The sequence below is a fragment of the Rhinopithecus bieti genome, unplaced genomic scaffold (genome assembly GCF_001698545.2).
Source record: "Rhinopithecus bieti isolate Rb0 unplaced genomic scaffold, ASM169854v2 scaffold_50350, whole genome shotgun sequence".
NCBI classification, from domain to species: domain Eukaryota; kingdom Metazoa; phylum Chordata; class Mammalia; order Primates; family Cercopithecidae; genus Rhinopithecus; species Rhinopithecus bieti.
Window position 1 is genome coordinate 237,997 of NW_016820258.1, and position 17,162 is coordinate 255,158.

The 17,162-nt window shown below is 38.1% G+C and overlaps 1 protein-coding gene across 1 annotated transcript in view; it reads left to right on the forward strand.

Annotated features, from left to right (window-relative positions):
• COL9A1 (collagen type IX alpha 1 chain) overlaps positions 1-17,162 on the forward strand; it is a 151,058-nt gene that overhangs the window by 82,364 nt on the left and 51,532 nt on the right. The window contains 11 exon segments of the mRNA XM_017859764.1: positions 935-1,009; positions 1,341-1,376; positions 1,507-1,569; positions 7,938-7,991; positions 8,628-8,663; positions 10,568-10,594; positions 10,947-11,000; positions 12,287-12,340; positions 13,008-13,040; positions 13,814-13,870; positions 15,878-15,931. Coding sequence (XP_017715253.1) covers positions 935-1,009; positions 1,341-1,376; positions 1,507-1,569; positions 7,938-7,991; positions 8,628-8,663; positions 10,568-10,594; positions 10,947-11,000; positions 12,287-12,340; positions 13,008-13,040; positions 13,814-13,870; positions 15,878-15,931 — 543 coding nt within the window.

A 17,162-nucleotide genomic window follows, 5' to 3' on the forward strand; every position in this document is an offset into this window, starting at 1 on the left:
CCAAAGCCTGCAGCGCCTCCCGCCTCCTGCGCGGAGGAGGACCTGGCGGGGGCGCATAAGCCCAGCTGAGGTTTGAGGTTTCACTTACAAAGACTCCATTGTAACCTGTTTGGTCGTTGGAGTTTAGAAAAACAAAGTTTTCCTTGATGAAAGAGTCTTTCTTCTTTTTCTTTTTTTAATTCAGAAGGGTTAAAAAAAAAAGCCCCACATTCCCTAAGCAACACGTTTATGCTATTTTAGACGCCAGTATACCTTCTAGCACCATCGAAACGTAGCTGTTTGCAAGCGATAAAAGGGATCACGTCCTAGGGTCAGTCTGAAATTTGGTGTAATTTTGAAGCTAGATGCAAAGACCTAATTCAAGGAACTGAGGGGGTGTCACTGCAGGTAAAACTGAAATGAGACCAGGCACTGGTCTCAATGCTGCCCTGCCCTAATCCTCCCAAATCTTTTCCTCAAGCATACCCCCCACCTCCCCATTCTACTGGACAAAGATCCTGGTGTGGAGTCTCTGTTCTTGGCTGTTCCATTCTGGCCAAAACACTGACCTGCAATGACTGATAAATCGAAGTATCGAATGAGCGCCATTTTCATTTTTGAATCCTTTTGAGGATAAAAAGGCGTTAGACCCTCCCTTTTCCACAACTCCTCCTGGGTTTCATGCACTCTGCGGAGGTGAGATCCAGGGAAGCCTCCCCCAACCTTGAGGGCGTCAATCCTGCTCTAGCTCCACAGTTTAGCTCATTAGAGTATGGCGGAGACCAAAGCTGCGCTTGCTTGGAGATCTGAGACATTTTTGTGTTGGGTTTCAAAAACCCGGCCTCCTCTGGAAGGTATCTTTTACCCGACGGAGGCGGGGGCTTCAGGGCAGCGCGCTCAGTTGCTCCCTGTTGCCCGATGTGCTCCACTAACCTATGTCTGCTATTTTTGCCAGAGAGGTCCCCCGGGCGAGCAGGGTCCTCCAGGGCCTCCGGGCCCCCCTGGAGTTCCGGGCATAGACGGCATCGACGTAAGTTTCTATCTCCAGGCCACCTCTGTTCCCTGGTCCTGCCCTTTCCTATTCTTTTCCCAGGGCTCCTGTAGGTTTTTAGAGAGGACCAGGGTCTCCCCTTCCTGCCACCCCACTTAAAGGCAGGATCGGACATGGGCGAGATTTGGGGGTTGAATCCTAGGAGCCCGGGGATTTTTGGAGGGAGAGGTGTCCCTGTTGGTCATGAACCTCTACGTTTGACCCTTACACCATCCCCATCCATGTAGTGAGCTCTCCTGGAATTGTCCCAGTGGGGTCCCCAGCCTATCCCGCTCATAGACAGCTCTCTCTTTTTCTCTTACCCCTCCAGGGTGACCGAGGTCCTAAGGGCCCCCCAGGCCCCCCGGTAAGTTGATTGGAGCAAATGGTGCTCCACTTCCTTCCTTTAGACGTGTTTTGCAGCCTCCTGTGTCTGAAGGGTCTCAACTTTGCACCTTTTTTCTCTCCTGTCCCCGCACCCCTCTCCCCCTGCTCAGGGTCCTGCAGGTGAAGCGGGAAAGCCAGGAGCTCCAGGCAAGCCTGGCACACCTGGCGCTGATGTGAGTAGGCGAGTGCTGGGAGGGCGCCCAGCCTGGGATGTGTGGTGGGTATGCATAAGTGTGTGTGTGTGTGTGTGTGTGTGAGAGAGAGAGAGAGAGAGAGAGAGCGAGAGAGAGGGAATGCGCTGTGGCTCTAAACTTGGCCTCCTGCCAGCGCCTGACTGATGGAGGAGCTGGCAGCTTTTGCAAAAGCACTTGTGAAGGTGAGGATACCTCTCTCTAGGAGGCGTTGGCATTTCTTCCTCTTAGAAAACAGCAGCGGACACCGGCTTCCTGTCTCTAACCGTGACCTCACAGTGCACATTGTGAACTCTCAGCCCCACTGCGGGCAGAGCGGGTACGGATGGCAGTAGATTGTACTGGCCTCGGCTTACCTGCTGTGAGTCCGCTGGCAGGCTCCTGGAAGCTAGCCTTCGCCCTTGCTCTTTCATTGGCACTCCCTGCATTAATTTAGGAAAAGAGCCTTCAGGTAGGCAAAGGGCCAGAGCACCCCTAAATCCCAAGGAATGTGAAAAAGAAAGATGCACTTGAAGTGAGTGGGGATGTGCGGGGGGATGGGGCCGGCAGGAAAGCCCGTATCATCAGATAAGAAACTAAAAAAAAAAAAAAAAAAAAAAAAAACAAACAAACAAACAAACAAAAAAACTAGTTTTGAATTTAGAAATTCAAAACTAGCTTTTCCTCTTTCCATGGAGTTTTCCTGGCTGGCATTACTGGCAGAAATGAGCTGGCTAGGATTGCATGGAACTAGTAAGCTTTCTCCGGTTTACCCACATCTCCATCAAATGCTGAGTTATACGGTAAACCTAACACTAAATAATACTTCTTCACAGTCAAATGACTTCAGGATTCTCAGCCTCTTTCCATGCATTCTAACAATGTGTAATGAGGACCCATTACAGACCAGTCCTTGACTTTGTCCCTGGAATACAAAATGAAGTAAGAAATGGCGTCCTTTCTTAGAGAGCACCATGGTGCATCACTCAAGTTATTCTCCAAGTTACCACTTTATGTGTTTTCCAAAAACTAAAGACTTTTCCAAATGAAAGAAAGCACCCGAAAACCTATAATTATGATTTCCAAGAATTTTGACTACAGTTTGACAGATCCTTCATTTTGAAAGAAAATAAATAACTGGATTTTACTGTTATTAAGGTGTGCTTTCTTTGTCAGGATTCCCATAATGAAGGTGTCTGTTTATACTGTGTCTATACTATTTAGTGTTTTTTTTTTTTTTGAGACGAAGTTTTGCTCTTGTCGTCCAAGGTGGAGTGCAATGGTAGCTGGGATTACAGGTGCCCTCCACCATGCCCAGCTAATTTTTGTATTTTTAGTAGAGACAGGGTTTCACCACATAGTATTTTAGGAAATGGATCTTGGTTTACATTTCAAAGCCCCTAGTTTGAACTTTCTGTGTATGCAAATTAGCAGTACAGGAGGCACCCAAGGACTAATATTTGGATAGTAAAAACTAAATCTCAAAAGAGTGTTTGTATAATGTAATATGAACTGAAATAATATAACTTGTTGGCAGTCAAACTCTTTAGAACATTGATAATTACTTGAAATTGTCATACCATAATAAAAAGAGTCTGATAAATGCAAGGCTACTGAACAAGCTGGTAGCCTAATGTAGCTTGAATTTATTTCTATATTCCTTTGAAATTTCAATCAGCCTTTAGTCTTGGATGAAAAGAAAATTTCTGACTAAATTAAAAAAATTATTTTGGTAAATAAAATATTTATTTTGTATTTCAAAAATTTATTTTGGTAATTGAAGCATAAATGGGTCATCTGAATGCTTGTCTTGCTATTAAGCTGCAATATAATGTCAGACAGAAAGTTAGACTTATCTTTCCCCCAATTCAGTAGTGGTTTTGTAGCTTGCTCAACAAATTCTTCTCTTTACCTTATACCATGGTGTCATAAAGACAATCCTTGGTTTTGCTTATAAAGTAATTTCCCCACTCTAACAGAAATTTTGGATAAACAAATGAAAGTGCTGTGAAATTTTTAGAAGTACAACATGGAAAACAATTTCAAGTAACTTTGTCTTTATTTGCAGAACCACAGTGCAGCACAAACCAGATTTCAAATATTAAAAGACATAAAAGAATAAGCTGTCTTAAATTATTGAACTTTGACCTCAGGGAGAAAATGATGAGCCCATTTAGTCTGCTGAGACAGGAGAGGAAAGCAAAAGAGAAAGAGAGAAAAAGGGAGGAAAAAGGAAATCCATGTATGTGCCAGTATTTTAGGCATTTTCTAGATCTCAGGGAAAAATTAACTGTACTGTTTGCATTTACATGAACTTTTTCCTCAAGCACTGCCACAAATATTTCTCTTAACCCACAATAACCTGGAAAGTAGATTGGTCTAATATTACTTTCCATAGATAAGGAAACTGAATAATTATGAAGACAAGTGGCTTCCTCAGAGAACTAGAGTTATTTAGTAGCTAAGATAGCAAAATAGTCCAGATGTCTTGATTTTTAGACTCCTCAGGCAATTCTGCCTCATGCAAATACAAGTGACGTTCTTAATAGATGAGAGAGAATAGCAAGAATAGAGAGAAAAGTGATAGTGAATTTTTAGTACCTAAGTCACCGATCAAGAAGAATGATATGGATAATAACAGCCGTTTGTAATTGATATTTTATAATTATTTATAAATATTGGTATGTTTTATATTCCCTGACTTTTGAATTGAAGCCACATGAGACATCTGGAAGTGAAAAGTTTTCTTATTTCACTCTTTGACTGATTTGACATTAAAAAAACTTTTATTCTAAATTGAGAATGGACATCTCTGAGAATAATGAAACACAGTAACTGGATCAGAATTTGCTATTTGTTTTTCCTTGGCCTTAGGGGAGCTAAGTAAGTAGGAGACCTTCAACAGTCCTTTCTTGGTAAATGAACCTGAGTGTGCTGGTAGGACTTTAAACCTCGAATCATTTCATCTTCTGCTCTTTGGGTCATTACAAGGCTTATTTTTTGATAATGTTAAAAAATGGTTAATTGGATGATGGTTGAAAGGATCAGAAAGGAACCCTGTTCAGTGTTCATTATCCTATGTTGAATGGATTTTTGGCAGAAAATGTAAATGAGTCATAGCAGTCATGCTTGTAGAAGTATGCCTTGAGTCCTACCAGCTGAGCTGTCAGAATGCTGGAAGGAAATCTCCATTGAGGACTGGTATTCTCTGCCAAACAGTAACATGAAGTTCAGAACACAGTCAGCTTCAATATTATCATATATAGAAGTTTGTCTGTATGAACATTCATATGAAGGCACTTTTTTCTGCTACTGGTAATGTTTTCTTCTTTTCTTTCTTTGAAATAAGAATTAGGAGGTCTTATTGCAAACTGGATTTTGAGAATTATGTATGTGTTATGTGTATGGTCTGTGTATTTCAACTCAAATCTGCCCTTTTTTCAGGTTAAGTTGATTTTTTTTTTTTTTTTTTTTGGCTTATGGACAGATAAAATTAGATAAGACAGAACTTGGTTCTAAACTTAGGACAGCTGTGCTGTTGTCAGCAATTATATTAATGGAGATTTTATTGATTGATTGATTGATTGATTGAGATGGAGTCTTGCTCTGTCGCCTAGGCTGAAGTGGAGTGGCGCGATCTCGGCTCACTGCAACTTCCGCCTCCCGGGTTCATGTCATTCTCCTGCCGCAGCCTCCCAAGTAGCTGGGACTACAGGTGCCAGTCACCATGCCCGGCTATTTTTTTTTTTTTTTGTATTTTTAGTAGAGACGGGGTTTCCCCGTGTTAGCCAGGATGGTCTCGATCTCCTGACCTCATTTGGCCTCCCAAAGTGCAGGGATTACAGGCATGAGCCACCACGCCCGGCCTAATAGAGATATTTTTATATGTACTATTTGTTGTGACATGCTCAGAGAGACCTTTAAAAACAGTATTTTATTCTTTCTTATACCATCTATTTGAGATAAGCAGAAGAGAAATTAGAATAAAGTATAAGAATTATAGCTAAACTGTGATAATTTTTACAGGCAGAGGTTACGGGTCCTTTGTATTCTCTGAATGTATGCAACTATTATCTGTGGCAAATACTTTATAACTAGAATTGTGAGTTATTAAGAAATTATTCTGAAAGATCAGTGTAGGTGCAAATATTCAGTCATCGAGGAAATGTGATGAGGACAGGAAATACAGTGCTATGGTTAATACCTAGATTTTGGTTTGTTTGTTTGTAGGACCTTTTCTCAATGAGGAACAGCATCTAGAACACTGTGCAGTTAGGGACCTTGCCCATGATTCCACAGCTGCCAAGTGGTAGGATCAGGATTTGAGCTGAATACAAAGACGATGTGGAGGAATAAGTGTAATATCCTTCCACTTGGAAGGCCTCCTTAAACTTATTGCATGCAGTAATCATGTCGTGAGTGGTTAGACGCCAGGGCAACATGTTAGGACTGTAATGGACATGTGATTCTTGTCCTTATGGAGCTTATGGTTTTCTGCATAGTTATTTCATAACATGTGTCACTGTAACATCTGACACCAGAATCCATTTTCAACTTAGTTCAGAGAACTTTCCAGTGATTGACATAGTTTAGCATGTCTTATGGAGGATATTTTTAATACGAAATAACCTGAAGACAGCTTCCAGGTTATCCAATTATTTATTTGGTTCTGCCTTATAGTAACTGTCCTCCAATCTTGTCAGTTATTCCAGTCACAGGTTGAAGAATGTTAGTTGATTGTGTGTATGAAAGTTGACCAGAATTGGTCTTGGGAGGGTTTAATGCAGTAACTGAGAGTTAGAGGTTCAATTCGTTAAATATACCCAGAGGTTTATAAAATTTACACGCTATATGTGCGTCCAGAGAGCGCTCCTGGATGTGTGGTTTGTTTGTGAAATGCCAAAGCAAACATTTCATTACCATAGGTGCTTAGCAATTAATAATGTTGAGGTTTGTTCCCAAATTACAGTGCTGTAATTAGACTAGGGCTCTTGAAAATCAAAGGCAGTCTGTCAGAAGTTCTTTTGTGTGTGTTTAATATTTTTCTTCTTTGGTAAATTTCCAGTAATTAACATTTTCAACTCATTTTTTTCTACTTGCTTTGATTCACTCTGTGACATTGTTAGGAAAATTAATTAATGTAGAGAAATGTAAAAATGGTAGCCAGTGAACTAGTTTTCTATATGAATTATGTGAAGAAATTTTATGGATGTTTATTTGGACCATGACAGACTAAATATGAATTTTGGTCATCCATTTTAAGTACGGCTTTCATATTTTCAAGAGATCCCTCTCTCAATTAATATTGTTCGGGTCTTCTTCAAAATCTTGATAATAGAAAGGGTTTATAAGATACTTATATAGGCATGTATGTATATGTACACACATATATATCATGTTTATCTTTAGGAAGGTATAATTTCAAGATTACATTGTAAATGACAGCATCCGAAAGTGTCAAAGAGCAAAGAAAAAAACTAAAAGTAGAAATGTATCTTTACCAAATGTGGAAATTCTTGTATACGCGTGATATTATCATTCTTTAATACATGTTTTATGTTGAGGATGATGATAAAGTAAGTACTAGTAGGGAAAATAAGAATGTTTAGAATATGTATTTAATAACTGCTTTAGTATCAAATATGATAATTATAAATGTGATTTATAATAATAGGCTTAAATTTTACATACCGAGTGGCATACATGAACGTATATTCTTAATTATAGCTATTTTACTAAGAAAATAATGTAGAAACATGTATGCTTTCAAATGTTTCTACTTTAAGAATTGATATTATTTGATAAGCAATTGTCATTGCTAGAAGATGGCTAGGGGGCTGTTAGTGGCTATAACGCAATAATGAGATTGTTTCTGTTTAATTCCTATTGAGGAAATATTGTATTGACTTCCAAGACATTGTCATAATGTAGACAGAGATTTTTGTCCTGTAGAGAGATACATAGTATTTTTGTTTCATAAATGAAGTAAAGGAGGTAAATAAACCTGAGTAAATGACAGAACCAAGACCTACCAGTCTTGGCTGTTACAGCATTGTAATTGCTATGTTGCAGTTTTTTTTCAAAGCAGGGACAAAAAACACTAAATTATTGAACCCTGTGATAAACAACGCAATTAGCAAGAAGTTAGGAATATGATACAACTTATCAAGAAGAAATAACCACAACAGGCAGACCTTGTGTTAATCTTTACTTTTGGGTAAGACTATAGTAAGGTTATTTTGTTACAAATATTTGCATCATGCATATGTAACCATCCTGTAGATGATTAATAAATAAAATGAAAGTTTTCTACTTAGTGGTTTGCCTAAGGATGTTATGATAGTTCTAACATCATTGTCTTGCTCTGTTAGGGATTAACAGGACCTGATGGATCCCCTGGCTCTGTTGGGCCAAAGGGACAAAAAGTAAGTTAGCCATCTGGTATTAATTGCTTGTACAAAATGCTGAAGTATATTTTATTGTAGTGTTTGCAAGCCAACTAACATTAAGTTATGAAGCATCTAAAATGCACTTGTTCAACTATAATTGTGTTTAAAAACACTATGATGTGGAATACTATGCAACCATAAAAAGGAATAAGATCATGTCCTTTGCAGGGACATGGATGGAGCTGGAAGCCATTATTTTCAGCAAACTAATGCAGAACAGAAAACCAAATACTGCATGTTCTCACTTATAAGTGGGAGCTGAATAAAAAGAATGCATGGACACATGGAGGGGAACAACACACACAGGGACCTGTCAGAAAATAGAGGGTGGGTGGAGGGAGAGCATTAGGAAGAATAGCCAATGGATGCTGGGCTTAATACCTGGGTGATGGGGTTGATTTGTGCAGCAAACCACCATGGTACCTGTTTACCTATGTAACAAACCTGCATATCCTGTACATGTACCCCTGAACATAAAATAAAAGTTGGAAATTAAAAAAAAAAATAAAAACACCATAATGGGGTGTTTTAATGCTTTCAATATTTATGCAGTTTTCATGATTACATATTCATGTTATGAAAGGTCAGTACAATGAAACTATTTTGTTTTAGGGAGAACCTGGTGTGCCTGGATCTCGTGGATTTCCAGTAAGTAAAAGTAAAGCTACAGAATTGAAAATTTCCTATCTTTAGGTCAAATTCTGCCATTGTGAAATCTTTAGATGCAGTTTTCTGCATAATATCCATGACAAATAAGTTGGTGACATCTGGTATGGTAAGCATTCCTACTGTGAGTGGAAAAATTTTAGAGGAGTTTGAATGTACAGTAGAAAATATCTATTCTATTTGTAGGTGGTATTTTCCAGTAGACAATTCCCTCTTTACCTGCAATGATAGAAAATACTTCTTGCGTAACAAGAGCAAATTTAAGTATTCAATGTTTAGACTATGGTATCACACCACATTCTTCACAACTGGTTTTATCTCTAAGGAAATATCAACTAAACAGATATTATCACTTGCCTGATTCCTTGACTAGTCTTTTTCTATATTTGCACAGTGTGGCAGGTTTGTGTTATTTGTATATATAAGAGGACTAAGTTCTTAGGCTGCTTTTCCTATCTGCTGTGCTCTTTGTTCCACTTTTACTCTTGTCATTAATCTGTATTTTTTCTTCTGTTTTCCTATTTGTGCTATTTTCTTTACCATATTTCAGCATGTCATCTTTTCTGTTATAAGCCTATTTTCAGAAGTGAGCAGCTTGATGGCCTTTCTCCCATATTTTTCAACTCAGCTCTTAATCTCAACATCTTACAGAGATGCCTTTTTTGTTTAGTGAAATTTGTTGAACATCTAGGTTTCTGATAATGAAATAACTTATTGATGACTTTGGTGTTTTCAAGCATAACACTTATTTCCTGAATTGGCCTATGTATTAAAGTGTTCAAACTGGAGTCATTTTTCCAGCAATGCCTTTTAAAATCCCACCGATTATTAAAACATACTGACCATGTGAAGTTCTTGCTTGTTTTGCCTGCCCAACTAATTAGAAATAATAATATCATTATCAGTGCATTGAATCCATGGGATGCTTGGTATACGCATATTTTAGAAAAGCAAGTCTGGAGTGAAAAGCTAACATCAATATCATATCACAGACAGCTGTGAATAAAAGCTATTCTAGCCAAAGTAGGAGAGAAAAGAATAATGAGAAATCCCAAGGGGAAAAAATTGAACTTGGAAATTACAGAGAGAGAACAGAGATCTAGGCGGCTGATATTCAGTTTTAATTTCAACAAGCATATTATTAGGTTTTGTTATATGCTAGGCCCTGTGCTAGGAGTTGGGGCTAGGAAGATGAATAAGATGTGGTTCAATCCTTGATTGTATAAAGTTTGGTGTTGCTAAAGAGATATAAATGTAAATAATAAAATAGAATGACTAGCTTAAAAATCAAATATAACATATTAAATTAGCATCCCATTGTAGGTTACTTCAGGAGTGACACCATTTTATTTTCAATATCTACTGGATTTAGTGTCTGAAAATATAGCCTAACCTTTTGAAAGGGAGGTGTGTTTCTGACCCTTTTTTGTCCCTGCCTCTCTGTGCTGAAAGTTTGTTTGGGGAACTTCTAAACATAATTTATTGTAGATTGTAGAACTAGAATGCTTTTAATGTAGGTTTCCTATAAAACGCTACAAATGAATAAAATCTGTAAACTCTCCTGTTGTGATGCACCTCTTTATGAGTTACGGTAAGTTCTCTTGAGGGCAAGCATGGAAGGCTTCTTTACTTTGATTTCCTTAAAAAAAATTTGGAAAAATCCCAGTTAGCGTAGACATCAAAGGAAAGTTTGAGTAGCTGAAATAAGCTTCTGCTTCCTTTAGAAGCAGAGCCATGTTTGCTTTTCTTTATTCAGTGCTTTCTTTAGAATGAGCATCATTTTTAGTAATAGAGTTTATGGTTTATTTTAGCTGAGTTATGTCTACATTCATATTTATACTAAGTATAAACATCATGCTATAAACATTTTTATTGTACTCTTTTAGGGCCGTGGTATTCCTGGACCCCTGTAAGTATCACTTCATCATTTATTTTTACACAGTCTATAAAAATGTCCTATTTCTCAAATCCCCACCTTATTCTCCTACTAACAGTCTACTCAGTGGTGTTTATAGTGTTCTACCTACAAGATCTTAGGTGGTTACTAAGGATAATACCTTTATTCTGCTAAACCAAGTGTTTATTAATTTAGGAAATTTCTGCTTTATCTTAAATAATTGAAGTTTGATCAAATGAGTGATTGTGTCATTGGAAACCAAAGCTAATACAGAAATGTAATTCTATTATTTATCATATTTGATATCATGTATGATAGATTGTAAAAATATTCATAAATGACCATTTGCTTTGATTTATTGCCTTCAGGGTCCTCCTGGGACAGCAGGACTCCCTGGAGAGCTTGGCCGTGTGGGACCTGTTGTGAGTACCACAGTGCATTTTGATAGACCTTTGCTGATTTAATAGAAGATGTTACCTGGGAAAGCAAATTACCCTAACTGTACATTTCCACTTGTGAACCAAAACATGGCAGATGAATTTCATTCCAGTTTATAATATTGGTGTGGACCAGGAATAATAATATTTTTTGCAGAGTGATTTTAATTTTTTCCTAAATTTTTCAGCTAAACTCTTCTTCCCAACTTCCAGATTGTCAAGTAAGAGAGTGTCGTCCTCATTTTACAGACTCTCAGCCAGGACTGGAGTCTAGTGGCTTTTGTATTAGGCTCTCTGCATGAAATAAAAGTGAATAGCCTAAAATTATTACCATGTGTATTTATGTTAGGATCATTAAGTTATAATTCAGCCAACAAAATTTAACTTTAAACATTAAAGAGCTGGACTTCATAAAAAATGTCTCATATAAAATGCTTCATATTGATATTAAGTAAACATTTCAAAAACGTTGACATAGTGATGTTATGTGAAGGTGGGTAATTGTAAACTCACTGTGGGAAGGGGCCATGTATCATATACCTTGTTTGTTCCTCTACATGTGCTCATTGTTTGCAAATTTATTTAGTGAACAAATGAATGAATATGAAATGATTGTAAAGTTAAAATAATTGTGAGGTACTTCCGACTTTTTATGGCAGAACATCAAGAAGGAAAATGTGCCAAGAGTAAACACTGGATGTTAAGAGTAATTGGAGCCCATTTTCATCCGAACGGTTTACTTCGATGTAGCTTTCTTTGATTTTCTGACCCATTGCAACAGGTGCAGTGACAGACCAAGTGATAGATTGTGGGTGAACAGCACTAGCAAGAGTCAGGCACTGCAGCGATTAACTTCCATTTCACAGCTTCAGACTGAGTGCAAGCCTTCTTTTGCACTGGTTAGCAAGATGACACTAGCCGTATAGGTTGCTCTGGGTCCTCTGTAAATCAACTAGAAAAATAAGTAGTGTTTCCAATTTGTTTTCAGAGTAGATCAAATGTTCATCCTATAGAGAAGAATTGGCTTTGCTTTTTCCCCTAGCCTCTCTCTGACTTGTTTTATTACCTCGATGAGACTGGAATGCCTTTATTATTCTCATTTTGTAGAACTAATTGGATTATGGGCCACCCATCGATTTTGGTGGCAGGTCTATGCATGGCTGAGCTCGGTGGGGGTTTCCAGTAATACCATTCTCTCATGCCTCACTGTTTTTATGTACTGTGTTTTGACACATGTATAACCACTGTGTCACAATTTTCAAATAACTTAGGGTGACCCTGGGAGAAGAGGACGACCCGGCCCCCCTGGCCCCCCAGGACCCAGTGTAAGTTATTTGCAGCTTGAATTTCTCTTTGTGTCTGAGAGTCAGGGTTGAAAAAAATCTAAGAACCCAAAATGGAAGTTCCTATTAATTGAGTCATTGCCCCAAATTTCCAAAATGGCTATCAAATTTTTCCTGCACTCAGGGCGTGAGTCTTTTTAGGGCAAGAAGTAGAGGAATCACAATAATTTAAAAGGTGGTTTTTACAGGGCATATCTTACTCATTACTTTTGAAGTCTTTTGACAGTTGTGATGTCTCAAATGCTCAAAACTTAGATACATAAAGGAAGCATTTTCAAATGAACTAGTTTTACAAAGGTTTTCGTAGTAAGAAAATTTAAAGAATAGGAGTTTAAATAGAAGATAATTCGTATTTTTATTCGTAATTCAGAGTTCCCCACATTTTCTATTTTGCCTCTTATTTCATTTCCCTTCAATGCCTTCCCAAAATAATCTACTGCAAAGAGAACATGCCCAAAGAGACTCTCCAAAGAGAACATGCCCATGAGTCAGGATTTTAGAATATTAGCATATTATCTGCTCCTATTAGTTTCTTATATTTTATTAAACAAATATATTTTATATTCTTGCCTGATGAACTTCGTATTATTAGTATGTTTGAATTCATTATTTAATTGTATTCTGACCCTTAATATTTTATTTACTTTAGGGAACAATTGGCTTTCATGATGGAGATCCATTGGTAAGATGCTTTCCTTTGAACAAAATATAGTTTTAATTCAAAGGCCATATAGTCTGCAAATGAGTTTTCTTTAAAAGATCTCCCTGGAATATACTATGTGTCCGTGTTTTCCTTTCACTCAGATGGCAGAGCAGTCTGTAACACTGGTGGACTACTGGCTTGCATCTACTCAGACTAATAATTTTTCATTATAGATGTATCTTTGTTCTTCTATAATCTTTTTACTTTATGACTAAGACATGCTTTTCACTAGAGCATCCAGGTTTTAAAGAGATAGAATTCAAATAACTTCCTCTAGGATTTGTTTTGCTCATAGATTAACAGTCTAATGATGGTGGTAATGTGCACTACATGCAATGTTGGCCCCTTTGATGGGAGACATGAACCTCAGGATGTGGCTAGTCTAGTGGAATGGGAAGGGGAAATGAATCCTGTCATGGTACAATAGGTTATCTGTAAACATATTTTCTTCAATAAATTAGATTTGAAATAAATGTTGCAAAATATTAACATTTATTAAATCTGGATGATAGATTCATGGAGGAGGGTATTATATTCTTTACACTTTTCTGTTAGTTAGAAATATTTCTGGCTTTAAATGTGAAATAATAATAATAAGAAGGAAAGGGGTGTTTAGAATTATTTAATGAATATTATTGCAATGGAGTTCTGTAACTGGAATCCCTTAAAAAAAGACTTTGTCACAAAGCGGGAGTCCTAGTTTATGCACTCTATCTGTCTGTCTTTCTCTTTGTTCTCTCTCTCCCTGGCAGTGTCCCAATGCCTGTCCACCAGGTCGCTCAGGATATCCAGGCCTACCAGGCATGAGGGTAAGAGAAAAACTTCCAGTATTTTAAGAGTATTATCCACAGATAAAATGGAGCCTTTACTTTAAGCATTAACCTTCCTGGTACAGAGACCTCACTTGGATCGATCAGGCAAATAGTGCTTATTCAATCCTAGCAATTCCAGCTGCCCTTGACATGTATTCCTACCAAGACATGGATGTTTAATCATAGGATGGCTTTCTAGTTCAGGGAAGAAATACCAATAAAATGCATTGGATTGAGAGACTTTAGAACACCAAATTAAGATTCAGAAGTTTGCTTCCTGGCTGAGTGTAGTGGCTCATGCCTGTAATCCTAGAACTTGGGTAGGCCAAGGTGGGAGGATTGCTTAAACCCGGGAGTTTGAGACCAGCCTGGACAACAGCGGGAGACCCCTGTCTCTACAGAAAATAAAACATTAGCTAGGCATGGTGGCGTGCACTTGTGGTCCTGGCTACTCAGGAGGCTGAGGTGGGAGGATCACTTGAGCTCGAGAAGTCAAGGTTGCAATGAACTGTGATTGTGCCACTGCACTCCAGCCTGGGTGGTGGAGCGAGACCTTGTCTCAAAAAAAAAAAAAAAAAAAAAAAAAAAAAAGTGCTTCCTATTAAGGGAGATAGTGAGTGGTGGGGCACTTGGAGGGGATTGTGTACATAATGTATTTGAAAACTTTTAGTTAAAAAAAATTTGAAAAACTGCACAAAATAGTCAGGAAAAGAGACTTTCCAAAAGTATTTTTCTCTGTCTGCCATCATAATTACTTGAAAATTTTCCATACAAACAAATAAATACCAAATTCTGGGGATAAATAGCTTTCTCTCTCTCTAGTCTCTGAGTCTAAAGTGATTTTGAGACATTCCAGACCAATGGAGCTCTGCTGTGAACTGAAAGGCCCCAAGGCACTGATTTTCCATTAGGGTTTTTCTAAGGGTAGTTTTGGTGGGTTCCCTCAACTGCAGAAGATTCAGGCCTGGACAGGTGTCCTATTTTTCAAAAAGACTTCTTTGAGGGGTGAAAGTTCCGACAGTTTTCATTTTGGAATGCTTGTCTCACAGTTTTGTCTCCTGTTACTACCCAAAGCACACACATGCTTAGGACAGGTGGCCTGACAAGAAAAGACAGGGATCTTCTTCTCATGCAGTGCAGCTTTCACCCACTGCCCTTTATTGCTTTCCCTTTGCACTTAAACATTGTACACAGTAGGCTGGGCGCGGTGGCTCATACCTGTAATCCCAGCACTTTAGGAGGCTGAGGTGGGAGGATCACCTGAGGTTGGGAGTTCGAGGCCAGCCTGACCAACATGGAGAAACTGTGTCTCTACTAAAAATGCAAAATTAGCCAGGTATAGTGGCACACACCTGCAATCCCAGCTACTCAGGGGCTGAGGCAAGAGAATTGCTTGAACCCAGGAGGGGAGGTTGCGGTGAGCAGAGGTCACGCCATTGCACTCCAGCCTGGGCAACAAGAGCGAAGCTCCATATCAAACAAACAAACAAACAAACAGTACACAGAAAGAGGCAGAAGGTTGTGCATCAGAGAAAGTCCACTTATACCAGCCCTTCCTCCACCACCAGGAAGGGGGTGGGAATGGAGGAGGCCGAAGGGTTTTCAGAGCAGCCTTCAGAGGGCAGGGGATAGCCAGCTGAGCTTGGTCAAGGCTGTCACTTCTGAAAGGTTAAGTTCCCGGCACTAGAGAAGACTTAATGCTCCTAACCCGTGTGAGGAAGTTGGAGAAACAGGGACTAGGAAATAACAGACAGTTATCAATGAACTAGGTAATGAAGTGTCTGTTATTCTAGAGCAGTGTTTTTCTATTAAGTAAAACTGATATTAATTATATATGGCAGTCATGGTGCTGTTAAGGTCATTCAATGCACTGATTTTCTTTATGACATAACCCATTTCTTAGTAATACAGTGGCACTGATTTAGGGAAGCAGGATCACTTTATGAGCCTTCTGATCACTTTCTGTACCAAACTCAGGACAATTATTTATTTTGCATTTGTTAGGGTCATAAAGGAGCTAAAGGAGAAATTGGTGAACCAGGAAGACAAGGACACAAGGTAAGGAGAATGGGTATTTAGTGGATAAATTGTGATTAGGAGTTATTCGTCACTTTCATTATAAGAAATTAGGAATTATAGGAAATAATGAACCACGATATTTTGCCCTTCTTTTTCAAATAATGGTTGATAAGTTCTAAGCAGATGCATCAATATTTGACTAAACATCGTATTCTAAAGTTGTTTATTTACAAAAAACACTTACAAATAAGGCACCAGACATTTTCATTTTTTCCTGTGTCACTACCTTTTCTTTTCTTTTCAAATCAATCACACTCAGCTTTTTTCCTTGATGCTATGATAGTCCAACATTATTCAGATAGTTGTTCCACTTCACCAGACAAAATTTTATGACATTTGTAAAATTTTATGATAAGTGTTGCTGAGACTAGCAAACAGAGAAGTTGGTAATTGGCTTATAGCTTCTCATCCCAAGTTCTGAAACGATTTATCTATTTATTTCTGACCTCATTTCAATATAACCTAGATTTTGAGTAAGTGGGAGGTTAGTAATAACTTATGTTATTATCTGGATAGAAATAGAATCCACAGCACAATTTGCATTGCAGCTGGCATGCCCTGCAGAAAAACCAAGGCTGGGATTTAAAGCAAGGTCACCTATTTGCCCTTTTTTTCATCCACTAGTGTAAGTCATCTTTAAATATCTAAGAATTTGACTTCCTGCAAATTCTTGTCTCGGTAAATTTGATAATATTTTACAAAGTCAAGTTGTTCTTATTAATGCAGGTCCTCTTGACTTTGTTGACGATGTCCTTCTACCCCTTTATTGGGTAGTGACAGAAGACTAGTCTTTTCTTTGGAAGTCAAGAACTCAAGGAGCAATTTATCAATGTCTTCAGGCATTAATACGCTTGAACTTCTTAGCTAAAAATCAGTCTGTTAAATAGCCTCAAATAATCAGGATAAATAGACCAATTTTCTGTACCCTATTACAGTTTGGACATTTATTTTTAAAGTCTTTTATTACATAGGCTGTGATAGTTAAGGCATTTTATTTATCTGAAATATAACAGCTGGGTTCCCAATATCAAATTGGAGAAAATAGGAAAAAAACCTGAATGCTTTGGAAATTTCTCTGTGTGATCATTCTTCCACTGAATCTTAAAAATTGTCATGAAAAGTTTTGACAAATATAAAGTACCTGCTATGTGCTACGGTTATTCTGAGCACTGGGGGCACGGAAGCCCAAAAAAAAAAAAAAAAAAAAAAA